The 24,105-nt window shown below is 39.9% G+C and overlaps 2 protein-coding genes across 7 annotated transcripts in view; one reads left to right on the plus strand and one right to left on the minus strand.

Annotated features, from left to right (window-relative positions):
• Positions 1-4,932, plus strand: part of CPEB3 (cytoplasmic polyadenylation element binding protein 3) — a 101,187-nt gene extending 96,255 nt beyond the window's left edge. For all 5 annotated transcript variants that reach the window (XM_063435228.1, XM_063435227.1, XM_063435230.1 and 2 more), the window contains one exon: positions 4,094-4,932. In XM_063435228.1, the coding sequence (XP_063291298.1) occupies positions 4,094-4,321 (228 nt within the window). In that variant the 3' untranslated portion in view covers positions 4,322-4,932. The remainder of the gene's footprint in view (positions 1-4,093) is intronic.
• Positions 1-24,105, minus strand: part of BTAF1 (B-TFIID TATA-box binding protein associated factor 1) — a 398,618-nt gene that overhangs the window by 308,941 nt on the left and 65,572 nt on the right. For both annotated transcript variants that reach the window (XM_063435223.1, XM_063435224.1), the window contains 5 exons: positions 22,956-23,108; positions 21,821-22,032; positions 21,008-21,167; positions 17,116-17,286; positions 15,103-15,800 (listed from right to left, as the gene is read on the minus strand). In XM_063435223.1, the coding sequence (XP_063291293.1) occupies positions 15,654-15,800; positions 17,116-17,286; positions 21,008-21,167; positions 21,821-22,032; positions 22,956-23,108 (843 nt within the window). In that variant the 3' untranslated portion in view covers positions 15,103-15,653. The remainder of the gene's footprint in view (positions 1-15,102; positions 15,801-17,115; positions 17,287-21,007; positions 21,168-21,820; positions 22,033-22,955; positions 23,109-24,105) is intronic.

Below are 24,105 nucleotides of genomic sequence, written 5' to 3' on the forward strand. Positions count from 1 at the left end.
GGATGTTTAAATTGCTATCTGTTGGGTGCCCTCCCCTAGTGTATTTTTTTTTTTTTTTTTTTTTTTAGTTGTGCTTTATGAGAGGATACTGGTCACCGAAGACCCATTCTGCTTCCTCATGGTCTGATGAAGCATATGAACAAGTGCCCAACTAAAATATCCTATTTGGAGAAATTCTCAGACGTGACTAGAAATACAGCTTGGCCAATTTAGACTTAATTTTTCAATTCCAATGTAATTTGGTCAAATCTTAAGTTAATTGAATAACCCTGCCAGTCTCTCCATTCTCCAGTTAATTGAATAACCCTGCCAGTCTCTCCATTCTCCAGTTAATTGAATAACCCTGCCAGTCTCTCCATTCTCCAGTTAATTGAATAACCCTGCCAGTCTCTCCATTCTCCAGTTAATTGAATAACCCTGCCAGTCTCTCCATTCTCCAGTTAATTGAATAACCCTGCCAGTCTCTCCATTCTCCAGTTAATTGAATAACCCTGCCAGTCTCTCCATTCTCCAGTGTCATGTCCACTGTAGACTAGCGATGCATGTGCTGCCAGTTGGATGGCTGGGGATTCTGTATTGGTACCTTATATTCCTGGTTTTAGTAATGGATAGTTTATGCTAGTCTCCATGCTTGGGGTGACCTCACATTGGAACAGAGAGACTTGCTGTAAGTGAAGCTGTGAGCCTGGAATTTTGTGGATGTCAGATTCTCTATCCCGCGATTACTCCCCGGCTTTGAGATGGGATGGAGATGATGGAGTAATGAATTCACCATGTCATTTGTGAGTCTGCCCACTACACACATCTACTTAGTTTGGCAATTCGACTCTGTCACCCATTTTCATAGGCATCAACTTGGTTAAGAAAGTTACTTTTTAATAAATGTTACTCCTCTTTCTTTACTGCTAAAAGCTGCTGTCTTCTTTGGGGTGAGCAGAGTCCACCTTTTGTCTTGTAAGAGGTTTTTACTGTTCTTTGATCAGAATGAAAATAGTGCTTTGGGCAAACTTGACTAGTTCTAACCAAGATTGTTCCATGTAACAAATGGATTTACATCTGCATCTATACGTCCAATGAAAACCATATCCAGATCATGTCAGCGGGTGGTGCCCTCTAGCTTTCTTGATAAATAGGTGGTTGCTTGGTTGGTTCGGTGTTGTAGAGTGATACTGAACCCAACATGTCAGCCTGACTCTCTCCATCTGCGGAACCTACAAGATGATTGCAGATGTAGTTTATTTTAGAATTAAGATCTGCTGGGTGTCTATCCTGACCTTAAAGGAACCATTCACAAAATGTGTTTTTACAGCTGACAACCTTTTGGGTTTTTTGATTCTCCAGATTCTTGAATATCGGCATTTCCTAACTTGTCTTACTGCTTAGTGATTAAGTCCCTAGCGATTAAAACTTTGTACAGCTTTTCCAGCCGTCTCGGAGCATCACAATGCCAGAATCAGTGCAGTCCTGCCAAGGCAGCTCACTAAAACAGATCCAGCATCACACTTGTTTAACACTTTCACTCGCTTATCTTTCTATGCAGAACACTATTATTTATAGAATACATAATATTAACAAGGAAGACGATTGCTCCTGAGCTACATGTCCTCTATACATTCCAGGGGAAATCATTTATGTGAAGTTTGAATTCACTTTGTCCATTCTGGACTTAGAATTGTTGTGATTTTAAACAGGAAAAAAAAATCTCCAAAGTTAGCTGTGATTCCATTTTGGATATTTGACATTCACGCTGAATTCCTGACAATTCTCATTTAATGAATCGCCCTGTGTGTATTTTGCAGAACGGTTTCTGTAATCTAAGTTTGACTTCAAACCTTGCAGAACGGGTCTGGAGTGATGCTAAACCTGTATACAGCATTTAGCTAGTTAAAAAAAAAAGAACAGACGCGGGGCCGGACCGCCGAGCTGGATGGTCGCAAGCAACCTCAGCTCCTGCACTTTCCAACTGTATAAGCCCTTAAAACATGATTTATTCTGGGATAATAGACCGACAGCACCGATCCTCCTTGTGCTGAGACCACTGGACCCAGGGAGAGGCTGACTCCCCGAGTTAGTCCCGTGGGGGAGAAACTGCCGCTCCAGATGGGGCCTTCTTCGGCGGTGAGCAGGGCGGACGGCTGCTGCCCCGCTAGCCCTGTTCTCCCCCCCCCCCCTGGGCCGGCAGGGGTGATCCCAGTCCCCACCCTGTGACCCCGAAAGCAGCAAGGCAGCTTGGGCCCAGCAGCATCAGCAGCCTGATCCGCGGCCTGGGCAACCTACCTAAGATGGCGGATGCCACGTGCGTCAAAACCAGCATGAGAAAATGCGGTTCCCAGACGCCCACAATACATGGCAAAGCAACTGGGCGCAAGCAAACCTTCACTTGTGTCTCCTGCTTTCCCTGTAACTAAGTCGACCAGTGAGAGAAAGACATTGTATTAAAGGGACACTAGTCACCAGAACTACTACCGTTTATTGTAATGGTTCTGATGTCTATAGCCTGTCCCTGTAGGCTAAGCACTGTAAATGCTACCTTTTCAGAGACTACATTGCTGCCTAGGCACATCTCTAGTGACAGTCACTTAGATGGCCACTAGAGATGCTTCCTAGTCCAGTGCAGCACCTATGTTGAGCATCTCCACGCTCTGCATGGAGGCGCTCACCGCTCCCTATAGAGATGCATTGATGCAATGTATCTCTATGAGGAGATGCTGATTGGTGCGGTGAAGCGCTGCGTTTTGCCACACATGCGCAATAGCCTCCCAATGCTTTCCTATGGTTATTGAATTGGCATTGACTGAAATGTATCCAGTTGTCAGCCAAAGTGAAGAGTACACTCTTATTACTTAGATAACATACTTTTTTCTTTTTACACTGCTGTGCAATAGCATACATTCACAATTTCAGTCCAAATTACCAAACTTTTCTTAATGTATCAAGAAAATGGACTGAAACATTGATTACAATAGCTTACAATAAATCTTTGATTTTGAAGCCCTATGAGTGCTTTGTTTTTATGTTTGATAGTTTTCATTTTTTTTTGTTTTTTTTCCCGCTTCCATATCTGCGCACTATGCTGGCGCGATGCATTATGGGGCTGGTATAGAATTTTTTTCCAGGGCTGCTTTTCATTTCCAGTCCGGCCCTGAATAGGGAGGGGGATGGCAGGAACACATTAATGCTTATAACCTCATTTGTCAAGTGAAACGAATGAAGATCTCTCCATAGATTAACCTATCACATCTGTTGTTGAATTGAAATCCTAGACATATGACGCATTTTACAGTGTGATCCGCAGAGATCCAAGCCCCGATTAGTGTCGGCAGGGGGGCATGCCATGAGACTTTTTTGGGGTCTTTTCAGATCCAGGGTTCCTCCCTCCCTTGCACACTCTCCAGGAGTCCCCTCGGACTCTGCGATAGTCACTGGCTGGACGTGATCCTTATCCACGCTGATTTAAAGGGCTGTATGCAGCTCATCGATCAGTCTGGGGCCACTAAATATGGCCCAGCTGACAGAAGGGAGCAGCACATATTGATTCTGGAGTCTCCTCATTGCATAAGAGATTTAACCTTGCCCACTCTGAATGCCTGAACGATGGAAATATATCGATCATTCGTGGTTTAAATAAAATCCACCATATAACAAACCCAATTTATTTATTTAAAACCAAATTTGTTTCCTGGAATACACTATCCAGACATTTAGTTTTAATATGCATCCTCTAAACCTCTGCTGGGTGCTTCCCTTGTGCTTCTTTTACTTGTGTTTCATAACGAATAGTCTGCATATGGTTTGTGCTAGCTACTCTCCTCTACGACCTTTATTTGCTAGAAAAATTAACAACTGAATGCAGAATTCCTTAGAAGTCTCTGGTGGAAAATTCCACCAGAACCATTTCTGACAAGACCGAACAGAGAGACGAAAAGTGTTGGAAACCGGTTAGGTCACATGAAACCTCTTTTGGATAACTCCATTTAAACATTCATCATACATTTTCTGTTACATTCCTCTCTACTATAAAATAACTATTTTATTTTTTTACGATTTTCTCATTCCGTTTATTCTAATTATGCTTTCCTGCTTTTTTTCCCAGGTGGAAGTGAAGCCATATGTGCTGGATGACCAGATGTGTGATGAATGCCAGGGCACGCGCTGTGGTGGGAAATTTGCCCCGTTCTTCTGTGCCAACGTTACTTGCTTGCAATATTACTGCGAGTACTGCTGGGCTAGCATCCACTCCCGTGCTGGCAGGGAATTCCACAAACCACTGGTGAAGGAAGGAGGTGACCGACCACGCCACGTTCCCTTCCGCTGGAGCTGAGCACCTCAGTTGACCTTGGTGCACACGTGGTAGAGATCGAGGGAAGAAGACAAGGAAGTATTCTGGAAAATCTGCTCATGCTCCTTCGATCTGCTGAAGAAATGGTCTTTTAGTTGTTTTGTATTATAATTATAATTTACAGTCACCTTACTGAACTTAGTGTCCAGTATAATGCAAACCTGCAGAGTGTATCTGTACTGATTTTTGCACTTTGATTTATATAAAAAAACCAACCATCAGCTTGGTACCTTTTAATTTCCTGCACAGAACTTGTATCTGTAAACATCTCATTAGGCTGGTGCAAATCCCTCTCCCCGACAGTTATTGTTGGCGTGATGAAGAATTTTTGTCCTACTCTGGAGCATGCACTTATCTTTTCTGATTGACGTACATTATACTCCCTCCACCCTTAGAAGATGACTTACCAAAGGTACCCTACGTCAGTGGAAGATGTAGCAAAAATTGTACAACTGCTTGAAACAAATCTCATAGAGTACAATAATGTGTAACACAGAACCCGTACTGCTAAACTAGCCTACATCTCCAGTATTGATGGGTTTAAAAGATTTCTTTTTTATTATATATTTTTGCGTTAAAGAATTGTTTACTGAAAAGGGTGAATTTTTTTTTTAATTTTTTTTTTATATAAATAAGTTGGCTGAATTGTTATTTTATTTATATATATATATATATATATATATATATATATATATATAATTAAATGTTTTATTTTTTGTTTTGTTTTGTATTTTTGGGGGGGGGGTGGGTGAGTGTAAAGGGAGGTAGACCCCTTTTAGTGTTATGTAACTTTATGCTGCAATAGCTTTTGCTGCTATTTAAAATGGTATTAATAACGAATACTCTATTGAAGCTAGGGTATCTGTGATAATAAAAAAAATAAATAAAAAAAATAATAATGATAAAACACAATATATGATTAAAATTAAGGTAAACAGCTGCTGATAATTGTCGTAGATTACTTCCAAGGAAAGTCGTTTCAGTTTTATTGCATGTTTCATGCATCGGGTTCTGCATGCGATAAAAATACATTCTATATACCACATAATGGCAAACCTTAGCAGAATGAAAGAATTCTATATAGAGAAATATTCCTATTAGCTAAGAAATTCTGACTGGAGGAAGACATGTCTGATCTGTAACGCATCGAAATATGCAGGATTAAACCCATTACAGCCTGTGTTCCCCTGTATTTACAACCAGTGATTAAACCTAGATGTAGGATATTGCTATTTATAAGAAGAATGGTAGATAAATACTTTGCGGTGCTCTGTCTTATTGTGCAATTTTATTTAGTTGTAAAGTGAATGTCAAGTACTGTGATGGCCATGTGTTAATATGACGGCAATGATCTGGTAGTTAGCAGAATACTGAACTCTTTCTTGGTTACAAATCCCGAATATATTTTATAGTTTTGCTATTTTTTTTTATTTTGTTTGTTAGTTCAGCCCTAGTTGGGCACACTAATTATTCCAGTCTCTTATACACTACCAATAATCGAAATAATATTGTCTGTCGACCTTGTACACCAGGCACAACGTGCTAAACAAATGTCAGTATAAAAAGAGAGCGATAAGGAAAGCCACGCTTTTTCCAATGTGAAACTTCATATATTTTTTTTTTTATCCTGGACATATCCTGTTAAGCTTGAATATTTAGTCCTGCTAACAACGGGCATTTTTTTAGCACAGGCTGTGAGTTCGCTAGATAGTATATACATGTGTCACGAATGGGTACACTGCGAGTTTATCTGTTCTTCCTGTTGGTGTACAAATAGGACTCTGGTTTTATTTGAAATCAGGTGGTATTTTCTGACTAGAAGGGGCTTGTACATTTCAAGCTCATATGGCCACAATGTTATTTATTGTCTCATGTAAATTGCAATATTTTTTTCCTCTTCTTTCTATGCGTGTATATATATATATATATTTAGTTGCAATTATATGGCTCAGAAATTTTTTATATTTTTTTAAATTGCTTTAAGAGATATATTCGTATTGACATATTTAGTGCTGGGGTTACATCACAGTACGTACCTTACATTAAAAGCTTTTTTTTTTTTTTATCGGAGCGAGTTTTTGCTCTTATGTGTTTTATATAATTTTTTTTTTTTTCTTCAACTAAATTTATAGATCTTTTGATTTTATTTTTGGCCATCTGTAAAATTGTATGTCGTTATGCACTACTCTTTGTATCTTGGCAGTTTTCCACAGTTGGCTTTTTTTAAATTTTTTTCCTATTTTTTTTTATTTTTTATTTTTTTGTTAAGAAAAAGGAAAACTTTCTGATATGATCGTTTGCAATACCTCAGATTTTGAATATAGGAAAAGAAAATATTTTCTAAGTAAGTTTATTCTGGAAAAAATATATATATTTAATTTAATTGTTTTGCAAAAAAATGATTTAAGATTGCTATTTTCATTTGTTTTCATGCTCATTTGCCTATTTGTTTTTGAATATGAAGAAACTTGAGCTTTGTAAATTTAATATGATGGAACACAGCTCACAAAGAACATCTACCTAACTATGTGAAAGAATCAATGTTTTGAAGAATCTCTCTTTCCTCCCAAACCCCCCCCAACCCCCCACACCCCCCCCCCCCACACACACACACACACACACACACACACACACACACACACACACACACACACCCACACCTCTCGCCCCCTGACTTACGTACAGCATTTGGTTGATTCATGTTCTGTGTGTGTGTTTGTATGTATGTATAAAACACTGTGTGTATGATGTACATAACTAGAATATAAGTCCTTTGGTGCTGGAAGTCATGACTAAGAAGTGGGAAGATAAGAATAATAGTCTCCCTTAATTTGTATATTTCTAATCAAAAGTTGATTATGCATGATTGACCAGAATTGTGAAAGAATTCTCTGTTTGTATTTTTTTAAAGAAGACTTTTTTTAGTTTGTTAAATTATATTATCTCTCCCCCCCCCCCCCCCCATCCCTCCATTTTGTAAATCTATGTACATCCTCTCTCCACCCCCCCCAAAAAAAACAAAAAAAAGCTGTCCATGTGTCATATTAACCTGCTTGCTATTTCAGGGGACAGTGCATTGTTTTGCTTGACCCTCTTAAAGCAAAAGGTGTTGACAGGGTCCTTAGAAATCTGAAGAAATAAATAATTATTTTTAAAAAATGTGTTTTGACTTACAACTTGACTAATAAAAATGTAAAAAAAAAAAAGTTGGATGTATTAGTTCAGTTGGTTGCCTTTTCTTGGTGTTAGACTTGAATTAGTCAATATTTGGAAGGCAGACTTAATCTTGATTATTTGTTATGTGCAATACTGTTTGTACTGTTTGTATAAAAAATATGGAGAAAAAAAAGCAAAAAAAAAAAAAAAGCATAACTCTTTATTGCAAAGTTATTTTCATTGCAGACATTGTGAGTCCCGTAAAATCATTTTCTACTGTCAAATATGTACCTTTTTCTTCATGCTGGTATTTTTTCAATAGTAAATGTAGCCTTTGTACGGAGACGAGAATTTTCATTGTTATTTTTAGAAAGATTTTTTGCTAAGAAAAAAAATTAAAACATATTTACATATTTTTCATTTTTTTATTTTGTATTTCGTTAGAGTGCTTTCATTAATACAGTTCCTCAGAGGTACTTTCATATCTGGTCAATGTCATTCTAATATTATTTTGTATTTTTACTTGGAATAAATTAATTTTATGATGCTAATTCTTTAAAAGTTTATTTTTTTCATTTCAGTTCTATTTTGATGCTAAAACCTTTGTAATATTGTTACTAAAGTGTCTAGTTTTTTGAAAAGCAAAGCTTTATGTATTGCTGATGTGGTTTACAAATGGCGTGACAGTGATAAAAATGGTTGGCTATGTAAAAGTGATTGAAATAATGTAATGAACCAATTGGGCAATAAAAATGAATGAAGCAGAAACACAACAAAATGAGTTATGCTTTTTTTCTTCCCCCCTCCCCCTCGGTATAATGTCAGTTTTTGGTTTTGTTTACCCCCTTTTAGTTACAGAAATATCTCCTCCCCCCCCCCCCCCCACTCCATGTGTCTATTGCAAACGCTGTATTACAGTAATGATTTTAAACAGACTGGATATCATTTCAATGCAAACTTTGAATTTACCGTACTTAAAGGAACACTATAGGGACAGGAACAAAACATGTATTCCTGACCCTATAATGCTAAAACCACTTTTCAGCCCACTGCCACCCCCTAAAATATGGTGCAAACTTGCCTAATTTCCAGCACTGTTGGAATATATATATGAAACAAACGATTGCCAGCACTCCTGGATTTCCAATATCAAAGTACTTTATTGTCAAGCCGACGTTTCAGTCCCTAATACGGGACTTTCATCAGGACATCCATTGAGCACCCGGTATCATTGGCTGGAGGTAGGAGTGCAAACATTTCTATAGTTTTTACTTGGCACTTGATATCAAATCACCTATAATTTGTAATAACATTTTCTATCTTACCTAATGGTGTAAATTCCAGAACGAACATTTTTTCCTTGTAACCTCCCTGGCGGTATGATTATGTCAGGAATTTTGTACCAAAAGCGGTACCATTTTTTTGCATTTGAATTACCCGCCCAGTTCCGCCCCCATGAGCCTCTGCGGCTCACAGAGACGGAACCAGGAAGTCAGATGGAGGCATCCGCCGGGGCTCTCACCGGCAATCACAGCGCGGGGACATCGCTGGATCGCAAGGAGAAGTTAACCCCTTCAGGACAGAGTCAATAGTGCACGTTCTGATCAAAACAAAAACTGGAATTTGCGCTATATGTCTGTTCACCCGTAGTTCCCCTCTTTCAAATTATATGCACCCACACTTATTATATATCATTTTGTTCAGGAGAAACAGGGCTTTAATCTATCATTAACTATTCACATATGGAACATCATTTATTATGAATAAAAGTAAAAAAAAATGTGAGAAAATATTTTTTTTAAATTTGCATTTCCGTCTGATATTTTAACTGTGAATGTCATAATACTGTTAGGTTTGCAAAAAAATGCACATATTTGTAATCAGCGATGTCTCACGAGTACAACAGTACCCCCCATTAACAGGTTTTATGTTGTTTTGGAAAGTTACAGGGTCAAATATAGAACATTCCATTTTCAAATTGAAATTTGCCAGATTATATATATTTGCGGTTATTTGTATTTTATATATAGATATATATAGAATGTCATTCTAAGTGTATTTTGTTACCTATATATATATATATATATATATTAATAACAAAATACAGTTAGAATGAAATTACATATGCATATATAATTTATATTAAATTTTGTTTCAATATTTTATTTATTTATTTTATTATTTTATTAATTTTAATTAATTATATATATATATAATATATATACATATTATATATATGTAACGTCATTCTAAGTGTATTTTAATATTAATATATATACTTATATTAAAATACACTTTGTATGACGTTACATATATATATGTATATATATATATATATTGAATTTATTTTTACACTTGTCTTTTATGTTTTTTTTATACTTCCCACCAGCAGGGGGACTGTCTGATATTTCAAACAGTCCCCCTGCTGGCAGAGCCACAGCCAGCTATAGAGGGCCATGTGATCGCTCTTTGAGAGCGATCACATGGCCCCCGGGGGCCTGATTTGCCGTGGGAGGGCTGCCTGGGCTGTGAGGCAGTCCTCCCGAAGCGGATCGCGGCGGAGGTAAGTACATCTTACCTCCGGGGGCTGGAAGCTGCCAGCTCCCAGCTCTGTTATCTACCCCGAGCGTGACTCGGGGTTACCGCTTCTGGCAGCGAAAATTAACCCCGAGTCACGCTCGGGAATACCCCAGGGAGGTTAAGGGAAAAGGTTATGGAAACTGGCTGGAAAGGTATTTAAAGGGACACTATAGTCAACAGAACAATTACATCTTAATGTAGTTCTGGTGTCCATACCATGTCCCTGCAGGTTTTTTGCAGTAAACCCTTTCATTTCAGAGAAAAGGCAGTGTTTACATTGCAGCCTAGGAACACCTCTGGTGGCCACTCCTCAGACAACCACTAGAGGTGTTTTCTGGGTCAGTGCTGCACAGTGTGTTCACCCTCTGCATGGAGACACTGAACTTCCCTGCACTGATTCAGTGTCTCTCTCTCTATAAGGAGATGGGGCAGGGGTCTAAGTCAAACACCTCCCTGGTCAAAGTTTATGATCTCAGCCAATCCAATGCTTTCCTTTTTCTGATGTCCGCCAAGGAGATGGATCAGAGGCAGAGGCACACGGTGCTGGTAATAAGGTAAGACTTTTACAATAGTTAGGGGGGGGATGGATAGTGATTTTAACACAATAGGATCAGGAATACATGTTTTCCTGACCCTATAGAGTTCTTTTAGTACAATCGATGCTGTCTTGTAGGTGATGTAGCCAGATTTTACCCCCTTTGATTACTGCATGATCGCAATCACTGGGTTGGTATAAGAAGATATCCAGGATTCCAAAATCTCACAGAAAGGCATTGCTTTTAGAATTTGAGAACACTGCATGTAGACTGCTTACCCCCATTAGGTTGTTACAACACTTAAGATATGGAGAGTACCATACCAAAGGAATTGGACAGGGTGACAGCAAAGTATACCCGGCCACCTTCGCAATACAGTGCAACCCTGACCAATTCCTGACATTATAGAATATTAAGAAGTTGGATCAAAATGGTGTCCCCCTGACGCCTTTATTATTTCACTTAAAGGGACCCTATAGGCACCCAATAGATTTTCTGGATCCTCTTCATAAATACATGAAATCTCATCTGCCACAATGCTTCTGAATCTACTCAAATGATCTTGTATCAAAACAAGCTTCATCCATAAAAGTCTGCAAGTGTCATTTTATATACTTGACAAGACAAGTAACACTGTCTGTGCTGATGTAACTTTGACAGGTAAAGTATGTAATTGAACAAAACAAACTTTAGTGGGAAGCACACACACACATTTTTCTTGTCCAATATTTTTTTATTTTACAAATCGTATTCACACATTTTTATATGGAATTTTTTTTTTTTAATCGACAGGCAAACATTAATCCTGCCATTAAAGGGTTATAACAGGGCTCGACAAATCCCAGGTCACCATGGCGACTAGGAATCTTGTCCTTGCGCTAGCTAGGGAGTTTGTCAGTCTGTTCAGCACTGCCCACCTTAGAGCCCCCTGAAGCTGGCGGCAGCTGTGTGGAATGATGGAGCTGTAATCTTTCTGATCATCTTCCTCGCACGCCCTGCTGTGACGTCACTCCAGCCCCGACATCACTAAATTCATTTCACGACTGAGGAGCGCAAGAAGAGCTTGAAATTACAGGATAATCAGCCCCACAGAAAGGACTCAAATTTATCATTTGAGTGTAGGACAGAATGTGTTAAATCATTGCGTGTCTGTTTAGGTTACAGACTCCTCACATGAATAGGGTATTTTTACTCCTCCCCCCAAGCCGTGCTGGTCTCTGTGGCTTTGCCTAACATATATTTTGATCTCAGCCAATCCAAATTCTTTCCCATAGCATGCGCAGCAACACGCTGTGCTAGTCAGCATCTCCTCATGAATGCAATCAATGCACAGCATGGAGATCTAAACATAAATTATGCACACTGTGCAGCACTGGACTAGGAGGCACCTCTACTGTCTGATTATTAGTGTTAAGCAGTAGCAATACAAATTCTGTGCAGTGTTTATAGCAGTTACTTCAAGCTTTAATATAGCCACCAGAACCACTAAATTACAGTGTGGGTTTTGGGGACTTTAGTGTATTTTTGTGGTAAAAATAAATAAAACCCTGGCTTCTAAATTAAAAGAAAAGTTGTATTTATAACAGGGCTGGACAACGTATTACAGAGTATGTGATTCTGATTCATAAACTTAAGCCGAATATGTTGTCTTCATGTAGGATTATAGAATCTCCAAGATAAAGTCCAAGTGAGAAGCCCATTTTAAAAATGAAGAAAACTACTGCAAACCAGGAAGGTTTTGCATGTGAAAATTTAACTGTTTGACCACTTTGCGAGGCACATGGCACTATAACCACCATCACCTCTACACTACACTGTAGTGGTTCAAGTTTTCCTTTGAAGCTTGCGTAAAACCCCTTAGTTTAAGCACTTACACACTGGACATACTACTTATATTTCCGCCTATGTGACCGGTTCAGAATAAAGTTTTGGGACAGCTGCAGAAACATTCCATTATGCTGTTTTAATGTCTATTGCTGTAAAGAAATCAAGCAGGTACCCTTAACTTTATCACTCATTTATTGCAGAATTTAGGGAGAGGGCAGCAGAATGTTCTTAATAATTTGCATTCCCATAACTAGTCATATACTAAAATGACTAGCTTCTGATCAACTGCAAATAGCCAAATGAGCAGTGGCAGTATAACCCTGAAGTCTAACACATACTGGGTTATATCATATCGCAGTAAACTGAAAACAAATGCCTCTGGCTGTTTTACACTAACCTTTTAGTCCACTTTTTGCATAAACCCATTGACTGCAGTAGTATTGCTGAGCAGGGTAGGTCACATGTGAAACCTGAAGGTACCATGAGTAGGGATCAACCTATTATCGGTCTAGACGGTTTTCGGCAATATCGGTATCGTCCAATAAAGATGCTGATAATACAGACCAGGACCGCCGGGACCATGACAAGCCCGGCGGATCTGGGGAGCCAAGCAAGCTCTTACTGACCTTCCCAGCAGCTCCCCTGTGTAAATCTTGCAAGTCCCGTGGCCGCCAGAGCGTTGCCACGGGTTACTTTGGCAACGCTCCGCACGGCCTGTCACAGGGGAGTTGCTGGGAAGGTAAGTACTTGCTGGGCCCCCACTGCAAAGTCCATGCCACCGGACCACCAGGGAATGCCAAATCCCCCCCTCCCTGGCCAGGTAACAATCAGGGAGGGGGGACCAACAAAAATAATTAAAGGACCACTATAGGCACCCAGACCACTTCAGCCAGCTAGGTTTAACCCTTTTTTCTATAAACATAGCAGTTTCAAAGAAACTGCTATGTTTATAATAGCCACTAGAGGCTGGATTAACCCTGTCTCATTGACAGCCGCTAGAGGCGCTTCCACGCTTCTCACTGATTTTCACAGTGAGAAGACGCCAGCGTCCATAGGAAAGCATTGTGAATGTTGCGCATGCACATTCAGCTGAGGAGGATGAGAGTCCCCCGCCCGGCGCTGGAGAAAGAGGTAAGTTTAACCCCTTCCACCCCCTAGAGCCCAGCGGGAGGGGGACTCTGAGGGTGGGGGCACCCTCGGGGCACTATAGTGCCAGGAAAACACTCTATAGTGGTCCTTTTATATATAAAAAAAAATAAAATAAGTTATACTACATGCACACTACATTCACTATACACACTACACAAACACTCACTGCATTCGTTATATACACACACGGTTCCCTTGTCTAAACACACTCTATCCACTACATGTGGCATGTATATTTTGTGCATTTACCTTGAGAAATTGTTTATTTTTTCAAAATGGTAAATGTACAGAATATCGGCAAGTTATCGACTATCGGCCTGAAAGTTCACAGATTATCGGTATCTTTATCGGCTCTAAAAAAAATAAAAATCAAGATTGGTCGATCCCTAACCATAACAGTGTGGTGCACTGCTTTCAGTAGGACCGTATTACTGCACTTCTATACCAACCACAGCAAGCAGCTCTGTCATTAAATACTGCCTAAACCTGGTTGGTATGTGTGATCATGCAGAATACTGGCGCAGCCTGGAATCAGAGCAGGACGTGGACAGTGTGGAACCTTTTCTAAAATGCATTCCTTGAGCTGCCATATGTAGCAGTGACATTATACTCGTTTCTCACACACATACAAGACACCAATATTTATTATCTTTCCTTCATTTTAGTGCAAGTAGAAAGTACATTTTAAAAACAGGTCAGGGATATTTATTCCCAAAGTAGTAAATGGAATGGTAATATGTTACAACACATCACGGTTAAAGGTTATGACAAAAAGAGTTTCTACAGTCTGCATTTCTCCTCTTTACATTCAAGAGGTTAGCTTAGATTTACACCTTTACTCAAGTCATTCCTCCTCTGCTAAATCAGATAATACAATGTGGCTCTGGCCTCCAATGAGTTACAACAGCAACACACCAATATATACACTGGATCAGGTGATCCTTTCCTCTGATTGTACATACAGATAGTTTATTTGTGCAAGAAAGCAAGATCTGTTAAGCCGTCGGGATTGCCACCAGATATGAGCCGGTCAAGCAAATCTCACCCATCAGGCACTGCGTCAGAGGGTGTAAATGGAACAGTTTATTCATGGGTTGCAGTCCCTAAACTGTGAGCAAACCCCCAACATATGTCAAGCTGGTTGTTGGGTCACAGTTTAGTGAATGCCCTAATCATTGCCTTTGCCAGTTAAATCTCATCCGGTTTATTTTCTTTAGAAGTGGTTCAGTAAAATACATGTGCATAGCTCTTTATATACAACTTTAGCCTTCAGGAAATATATGTTTCCTCCTATGTATGCAGAGCAGGCTTTCAAGCTTTAGATTTGATGCCTCCTCTGCGAGAAACAGTCAAGCACTTTGTAATTTAATTTTTATTTAAAAGACCTTGAAACGCAACTATAACTGAAAGGGTTAATGAATCCACACCCATTCAGAAAAAGTAAGACCCAGCAATGGGGGGGAAAAAAATGCAAAACGCTATGTTTACATTCGGCATATTCACCCTTTGAGTGACACGGGACACTATGGAAGGCGTCAAACTGCATAATAAAAGGATATTCGGCAGAATCTCCCCCGATTCTATGAGTGCGGTTTGACGCTGCTGGTGTACAGGTTGGAGTGGAAAAGAAGAAAAGAAATATGACCAATATCCGATACAGCAACATCAAGTTCAAATCCACAAATACGAGTTTTGCACTTGAAATAAAACCATGTCTCCTAGCAATTCCATAAAAATAAAATAAAAATGAAAACAATATTAGTACATGTTCAGAATTACAGCTGGCAGTGCATAAAGTCTGCTTTTTTATATTTTTCCAGCTGTAGAATAATGTGCCGGCAAGATTCAAGTCTCACTGACAAACCGCTGTTTTATTTACTTTAAGACTAATTCCTGTGACACGGTTCCTCCCATTTTCAGTCGCCAGCCAATTCTTCTTAAAAGAACTTTGTTTAAATTATCCCATGCTCATTTCGCTGGTTGTTCAAGTTTTTTTTTGCTGAATATCAGCAAAGGGGAAAGAGAAAAAAAAAGTGACCTAGCAGCACATGTAGCGGCAGTTCCGGTTATTTGAGAGAATGCATAAAATTGTCAAGACTGTATTCGGAATCATATTGCTCTTGGTTCCAAAGTTCTCCAAGGTTGTCCAGAATAGATTTCATGGATGTTTTTCCACCAGCTTCAGATATGTCCATCTTTTCACCCTGTCCATCCTAGAGGACAATGAACGTGTTAATATTCAGGAATAAAGTAACAAGCATATTAATATGTAAGCACCCTCCCCCAGTAAATAACCTTTCCTCCCCCAGTCAACCTTCCTTACAGAATACTCATTTACCGCTCTTCATTACCTTTTTCTAGTTCTCACACTATCTTCTCATTCCCACGGTCTCACCAAAGTTGTATTTTTGGCTCATAGGTCAAACGAATGGTCAAATGATTCCAGGCTCAGGCCCAGACAACCATTCATCTTACACCTGGTTGTAGGCCAGAATGTTGATTTTAATTTAGTTCTGTTACCATAGCTAAACAATTGATAAATCTATTCTACATAATTTACAGGGTTATTCAAACCACCACGACCATGTCAGCAATTCTGATGATACCATGCCAGTAAAGGTTACTGAAAGACTAAACAGAAACTTCATGCTTAGAGTAACTCTTAAAGGGATACTCCAGGCACCCAGACCACTTCTGCCCATTCGAGTTTTCTGGGTGCCAACTCCCACTACCCTTAACCATGCAAGTGTAATTATTGCAGTTTTCATAAACTGCAATATTTACATTGCAGGGTTAAGTCCTCCTCTAGTGGCTATCTATCAGACAGCCACTAGAGGGACTTCCGGTTTCTTAAAACACAAAAAGTGTGTTATACGACGCTGGACGTCCACACACTATGCGAGGACCTCCAGCATCGTCGAAATACCCATAGGAAAGCATTAAATAATGCTTTCTACTATAGGGGGGGCCAATACGCGTGCGCGGCAATTGCCGCGCATGCGCATTAGGTCTCCCCCGCCGACTGACGGCGGGGGTGGAGAGTAGGCGGAGCCTGACCCAGCGCCGAGGGACATCGGTGCTGGACTCCGGTAAGTCACTGAATAGATTTTAACCCCTTCAGCAACTTGGGATGGGAGGTGGGAGGGAGAGGGGCACTGTAGGGTAATGCAGTGCCAGGAAAACACTGGAGAATCCCTTTAAGCTATCAAGCCATTTCACGTGAGGACAATCCAAAGTTCAGGAACACTTAAGACTTTGAGACTGGTCACCTATGGATTGGCCCAAGATCCTAACTGATCTCAACTGGAAACATACAGTCTATCCTAACCTACCTCTCCCTCAAAACAAGAAACTCCTTGCATATCTAGGGTCAGGACTGGCCACCCTGGTTCCTTTTTTGAACAAGACCAAATCCTTCACCAAGGAAGATATAAGCCTCATTGAGGAAGCAGTTTATTCCCAGGTAAGATCATAGACAGAGGACTGTGCAGGATTGTTGTACTGTGTCCAAGCAATTGTGGGTTTTACCTTATCTAAAGTAAAGAGGTCCAGCAGCTGATCTGTTCCCATGCTATGCAGGCTGGAGTTTTCTTGGCTTATAACAGTGTTCGCGATGCTCATCTTAAACTTTTGCAGGCCCATAATTTTCTCTTCCAGCGTTCCCCTTGTTATCAGTCGATACACATTAACCACACGTTTCTGTAACAAATAGATGTATTAAGACTTTAAATAGTGGTCTTGTCTCATATCTGTGGTATCCATTCCAACAGATGTGCCTTGTTTCAGGTAGAATTACACATACAATTCATAACGAATATAGATGTTTTCCTGGGAGGGGAGGGGGAGAAAGGGAATAAGGAAGAAAGAATACAAAAACGTGTTCTAGAAGACTAAATTGTCCCATGATACATCAGGTTTGCATTGGCAAGCATGTGCACTCTGTATTTTCTCCCAAAGTCCAAACATATGCATGCACCTTATATACAGCATGGGAGAGGTTAACCAAATTGTGTGCTTTAGAGGGGAGGGGGAAATTCCTAAAAAAAAAAAAATTATACAGGGAGCAGAGCCTAACCTTTCATGGAGACAGATATGTGAGCCCTTAGCTCTCCTACCCCGGGCGCAAAATTTGCATCCATCAGCGACTACAACGGCGCATCTCGCCTCACATCTACCTATTATTCACATACAAGACCCTCTCTACACCTTTTCCAACATGTGAGGAAACAAAAAATGCAAGGACATTACCTGTCCGTGGCCACGATGTTCCGCGCCAAAGAACTTGGCACTTTTTCCCCTCACACAATTTGATACTGGGAGGCGACTATAATTCCACGTTATATCCCTCAGTGGCCCAACCTAGAACACGCCACCAACCCCCAACAGCAAAAGCAGACAAGATGTTCACATTTGTCTCCCGAACATTACTGATTGACGCATGGAGATCCCAACAACCAGCAGCACTAGTTTACGCTTTCTTCTCACACCCTCATCAATCTCACTCCCACATTGACCTGTTCTTGGTCTCCCCTGCTTTGGCACCCATGGTCAAAACCACGGCCAATCGTCTACAAACGACAAACGACAAGTTCACCTGGGCTAATAAATGCGCTAGAATCAAAAGACAGACTCTATATGTCTCCAATAAGGCAGGAGGCCTAGGCCTACGGCACCTAACATTACTTTCAGGCAGCGCAAATGGCACAAGCCCAAAACCTACATGCCCCATGCGGGGTAAGAGATGGGTAGACCTGGAATACGATATCTTTGGTAGAGACTTCCCCTCCCTCTATATTTGGCTACCAAAACAAGCCACACCACCCCTACACTACTTCAACACCATCAAAATCTGGGACAAACTGACACATAAATGCAGACTAATATCAGGCCCATCGCTAATCACACCGCTACTCACACCACACAATTCGCCCCAGGCATGAACCCCAAAGACTTTGTGCACTTCAAAGATAACAACCTCACCCGTCTGCACCACTTTTTCACTGACCAACAAATAACGCCATTCTCAGATCTCCCGCAAACCACCCCCTTCCAGACCTTTGACTTTTTCCAACATATGCAGATCAAGAGCTTCCTTGACATACCAGCTAACAAACAAACAAGCAGGCACTACGGCCCTGAAACCCTTTGAAAAGTTATGTATGCAGGCTCCAGTCCAAAAGGGTCAGATCTCTGCATTATACTTGCATATTATCCGAACCATTCGGAAAGGATCTCTCACATACGTGTTGGCTTGGGAGAGGGACCTGGGCCCGGCAGAGGACATGTCCGATTGGGTCGACATATGGGAGGCAACCGCCACAGTTTCCTTATGCTTTAACCATAAGGAACAAATCTATACAACGCTAATGAGATGGTACCTTATCCCACTCAAACTGAAACAGATGGGCAGGTCAGACACAGACTTATGCTGGAAGGGATGCAGACACAAGGGAACATTCCTCCATTTATGCTGGGAATCCACCCCAATCACCCAACTTTGGCAACAGGTCGCATCCATGGTGTCAAAGATCCTACACTCTGACATCCCACTGAACGGCTACCATCAAAACCACACACTAACACACCCAGAGCACAAAATAAACTGATCGCCAGAATCGCGCTAGCCACGAGATGTTCCATTGCTGAAAAGCCTGGACACTCCCTCCATAGACACAGTGCAACGCAGAATTACAGACACCATAAAAATGGACAAAATGTGTGAAATAATACACAACACTTACACAAAATCTGGGACCCTTGGTTTTCCAAATTCCCCATCCCTGCCTAATCACATCAAAACTTACATGTAACTCTCAGATAATGTCATGCATAAAGAAAATCCAACCAAGACCACTTGAACTGGTTCTTGACTCTCCCCAACCCCCTCTTTTTTTTCTTCCTTTCTTCACACACTCTCCTTTTTCTCTTTTCTTACCCACTCTTCTTTCACGCTTCCCCTCGCCATCAGCCCCTATCTGCCACTCTAAACGGTTCCCAAGCCATAACACTACAATTAGCCACCTGGTCCATACAGACTAATCCACTCCCCAACGGGGGTCCAAGAAGACGCACAAAATGAGGAAATGTTTGTTTTCATTTCCTCTCCTGTTATTCCTTTGTTTTATATTGGCAGACCAGAGAGGTATACAAAATTGCCTAGAACCAAACCTGACACACTGTGCAAACATAATTCTTTACGCTCTCTATAACACGCTTGTGATGACAACCTCTAACATGCCAATTCACTTCCATTGTTGATTGTATGTTGAACCAATGTTATGTAAACATTGTAACTTTATATCTCCAATTTTTTTAAATTTGAAACTTACAAATAAAGACTTTAAAAAAAAAAGAAAAAAATAAGAATTATACATACATATCCGCTTTTTTTTTTTTGCGCTGACAATAGTCAACATCTACTATACTGTTTGAGCACAAATTTCCGATATGACAATACCTCTAAGTAAATACCTATCAATTTGGGATGAGTAGAAAGGCTGTGTAGAGGTTTTTGAGAGCTGAAGAGGTTAAAGGACCACCCCACAACCCAAAAGCACTTCAGCTTGCTTAAAGGGACACTAGAGTCACCTGAACAACTTTAGCTTAATGAAGCAGTTTTGATGTATAGAACATGCCCCTGCAGCCTCACTGCTCAATCCTCTGCCATTTAGGAGTTAAATCCCTTTGTTTATGAACCCTAGTCACACCTCCCTGCATGTGACTTGCACAGCCTTCCATAAACACTTCCTGTAAAGAGAGCCCTATTTAGGCTTTCTTTATTGCAAGTTCTGTTTAATTAAGATTTTCTTATCCCCTGCTATGCTAATAGCTTGCTAGACCCTGCAAGAGCCTCCTGTATGTGATTAAAGTTCAATTTAGAGATTGAGATACAATTATTTAAGGTAAATTACATCTGTTTGAAAGTGAAACACGTTTTTTTTTTTTAATGCAGGCTCTGTCAATCATAGCCAGGGGAGGTGTGGCTAGGGCTGCATAAACAGAAACAAAGTGATTTAACTCCTAAATGACAGTGAATTGAGCAGTGAAATTGCAGGGGAATGATCTATACACTAAAACTGCTTTATTTAGCTAAAGTAATGTAGGTGACTATAGTGTTCCTTTAACTGCTTTATGGGTGTGGAGTATCATAGATTAACACCAGTTTATAAAAGTGATGATTTCTATGAGAAATTGGCAGTATTATAAATCAACTAGGAAACACCCTCTTGCTGTCAAACAGCCATGGAGGATCCCTTCCTGCTTCCATTAGCTCCCCTGAGCTAATGGAAGTGTCAGGCACGTCCTACTCTCCCATTCACTGGAAGTATATTTACTAAATAGTGATTTTAAAAAAAGAAAAATTTAAACCACATGGGTAGTGGAGTTCTCCTTTAAGAAGTGCTTATGTGGATTCTCGTACCTGTCCAATTCTGTGTGCTCGATCCATTGCTTGTAAATCTCTCATTGGATTCCAGTCATGTTCCACAAATACTACAGTATCTGCTCCTGTTAAATTAAGACCCAAGCCTCCTACGTGGGTGGTGAGAAGGAGCACATCTATTGAGGGATCATTATTAAACCTAGAGGAAAACAAGGTTTTGTTTTTTAAAATGGTTAACAAGAACCTATTCACATCCCAAATTTGAATTCATAAACTCAATGAAGCTGGTTAAGCAGTAATGATAATCTGCATGTACTATATAGACTAGAGTCACTAGAACCTGCAATGACATTTTGTTTAATGATTTAAAAAAAAAAAAAAAAAGTTAAACAAATACAATCTTGTTGGATAAGAAAACCTTTATTTCAATCACAGAGTGCAAAACAAGATCTCATACCAATATGAGACAGCAGACTCCAAAACGCTCTTGAATGGGCATATTAAATATAGTTATAATGGTATAGAATATGAAAATAGTCTGCAGCGACTGCCAGGTAATCCTGGTCTGTATCATCATCCAAAGATGAAGGTTTTCTCGATTCCCATCCAATATATCCCACACATTGAGACAGACAGAACTATGAAAATGGAAGAGGAAACTGGGGAAGGTCATGCACCGAACAGGAAGCATTTAATGAAATTGGAAATTTTTTTAAAAAATTTAAAAAATCTTAATATCACTCCACATTAAAATCTAGGTTGGAGGAGAAAGCGCTCTCACGTTTGATTTGCACATTTGAGAAAAATCGAGTACACAAAAACCATAGCAACAAGGGACAAACAGATTCTCACCTGGAGACTATGGAATGTCTTTGACCAGCAGGAATACTCCCGTCAAGCCGTAGATATGCCACAAAAGGCAAGTGTGGCTTCAGGAGGTCATGTTCCACTATGTCCAGCATGCTTTTTAACTGACAGAAGATCAATATTCTGTGTTGAGCCACAACTGCTTCTGTGCCACCGTCTGTGGCGCCACCATTGCCCAATCCACAGTCTAGCAATAGCTACGATACAAAATGAAGTTGCAATACGGTTTATCAAATGTGTTAAGAGTAGTCTTGTAAAGGCCTCATACAATGGCAATTACTAGGGCAGTTTGCAGTTTTTGTGCAATTAAACTCAATTTAGTGTTTCAGCATTTAATAGGATATGGTCACTTAAACATTTCAAGAACTGTCGCAACTTAGTCAATTAAGCGCGCGCACACACACACACACACACACTTTAGTTTACAATTCACAGGTAATTTTGAAAGAACTGACTAATGCAATAGAAGTTGCAAACACTTTAAGGATTCTTTAAATTCAGTGTGTACGACTTGAGATTCCATACTACCTAGGGACATCTAGACAATTCTTTTTTTTATGCTGGTATAATGCTATAGGCCAAAAAGCGGGCTCAGAGGGGACTTACTTATTTAAGGTGCTCTCTGTAATCTATTCCTAATACTAGGAGTTAAACAAGATCCAAAGTCATGTATTTTAGGTACTTTTCAAACTACCTGTGAAAACCGATCACAGAAATGGAAAGCCATTTGGAGAATTGCCTTTATACATTAAATTACCTCTGCTTGTTAGTGGAAGCAAGTTATTTATAATAAAAAAAAAAAAAAATCCTCCCTTTCCCCCGTTTTAAAGCTAACCCTTTCGGTGGGCTACTTCTATAGAGCAACACACCCACTTGCCATTTCCTGTTCTAAAATGAAGTTCTGCCGTTATTCCGATTTATTTCCACACAATTTCTCCTATTGGTTCTTTGCTTCTCTTCCATCTCCCATTGGTGGCCAAGATTGTTGACGGCCTATATCTATCTGACTTGTGGGGGTATATTTATTTGAACTATTCACTTTCATAGGCCATCTCTCACAGAGCTGTAATTGAGGAAACATGCGTTTTAACTCTGCTTTGCACACACAAAACTTACGAACCTGTTTCAATGCCGATAGTTTGGGAGCGTGCTGAATATCTCGCAGTGAGGAATTCTGTGTAGTCAGCTGTTCGGATATTTTTTTATACTCTGGATGGTGTGCAGTAAGAACTAGTGCAGGGTGGTTGCATAGTTTGCGCAAGTATTGCAGTGCCTAGAATTGGGGGCAGAAAAAAAACAGTAAAACAAACTAACCAACGCAGTTTGTCCAGTGATAAATCGACACGTAGTAATACATATGTTAATGTCTCCTAGTACACTTTAACCAGTGTAAATGGTTGGGTTAGAACTACAGCATTTAAAAGAAGAGTGGGGCACGGTCATTTCCATTTAATAATTATAAATCATGATTAATGGTACAATATTGGTACCAGTTACAGTAAACACACAGGGGATTATTTACTAAAGTGATAAATCAAAGTGAAATTAAAATTTAGGGCCACAGTGGCGTAAATCATAGCTGCCAAACATATATTTTCCAGTTCAACTTTTTTGAGTTTAAAATTCACCTTAAATTTCACACTTTAGTACATTTAACCGAAAGAAAAATGAGACTTTCATGGTAAAGTGAGACTTCAAATGGAATTCACAGGGAATCCTGAAGTAAACAATTCAGAACAGAAAGTGTGAACACACCAAAACCTGTTTTCGCTATCTTTATCAGCAATAAATGTGGGACAAGTGTACACAGATTCATGCAGGATTATCTACTAAACAATGAGTTTTCGGACATTTCTGAGTTTTGCAAACGTAAAAGGAACACTCAACACACAAAGCACTTTTGTAAAATTTTCATGCTGAGCTGGATTGGGAAGTCTGTGATTGGACAGCCACATAAAGACTGGGCGGGGTTAGAAGGGGAGGGCTTGCAAAGACTGCAGACAAGAGAACTGCAGCTTTTGCAATCTGTTTTGAACTATACTTTAATGAAAAAAAAATGCATAATTACATGCATGCATGTGGTCATTGTAGGTATATCTACTAAATAGTGTTCATTGAAATCCAATAGCAGTTTGAAAGACTGTCTCCCAATTTGTCTATTTTGAACTTAGACTTTCCAAGGCACTAGAGAGCTTAATGATAAAATGGTTTAGTTAATCCAGACAGATTCCAAAAAGTAGAAATTAAGGCTAATGTAGAAAGACAACATT

This window comes from Pelobates fuscus, chromosome 10, assembly GCF_036172605.1.
Source record: "Pelobates fuscus isolate aPelFus1 chromosome 10, aPelFus1.pri, whole genome shotgun sequence".
NCBI classification, from domain to species: domain Eukaryota; kingdom Metazoa; phylum Chordata; class Amphibia; order Anura; family Pelobatidae; genus Pelobates; species Pelobates fuscus.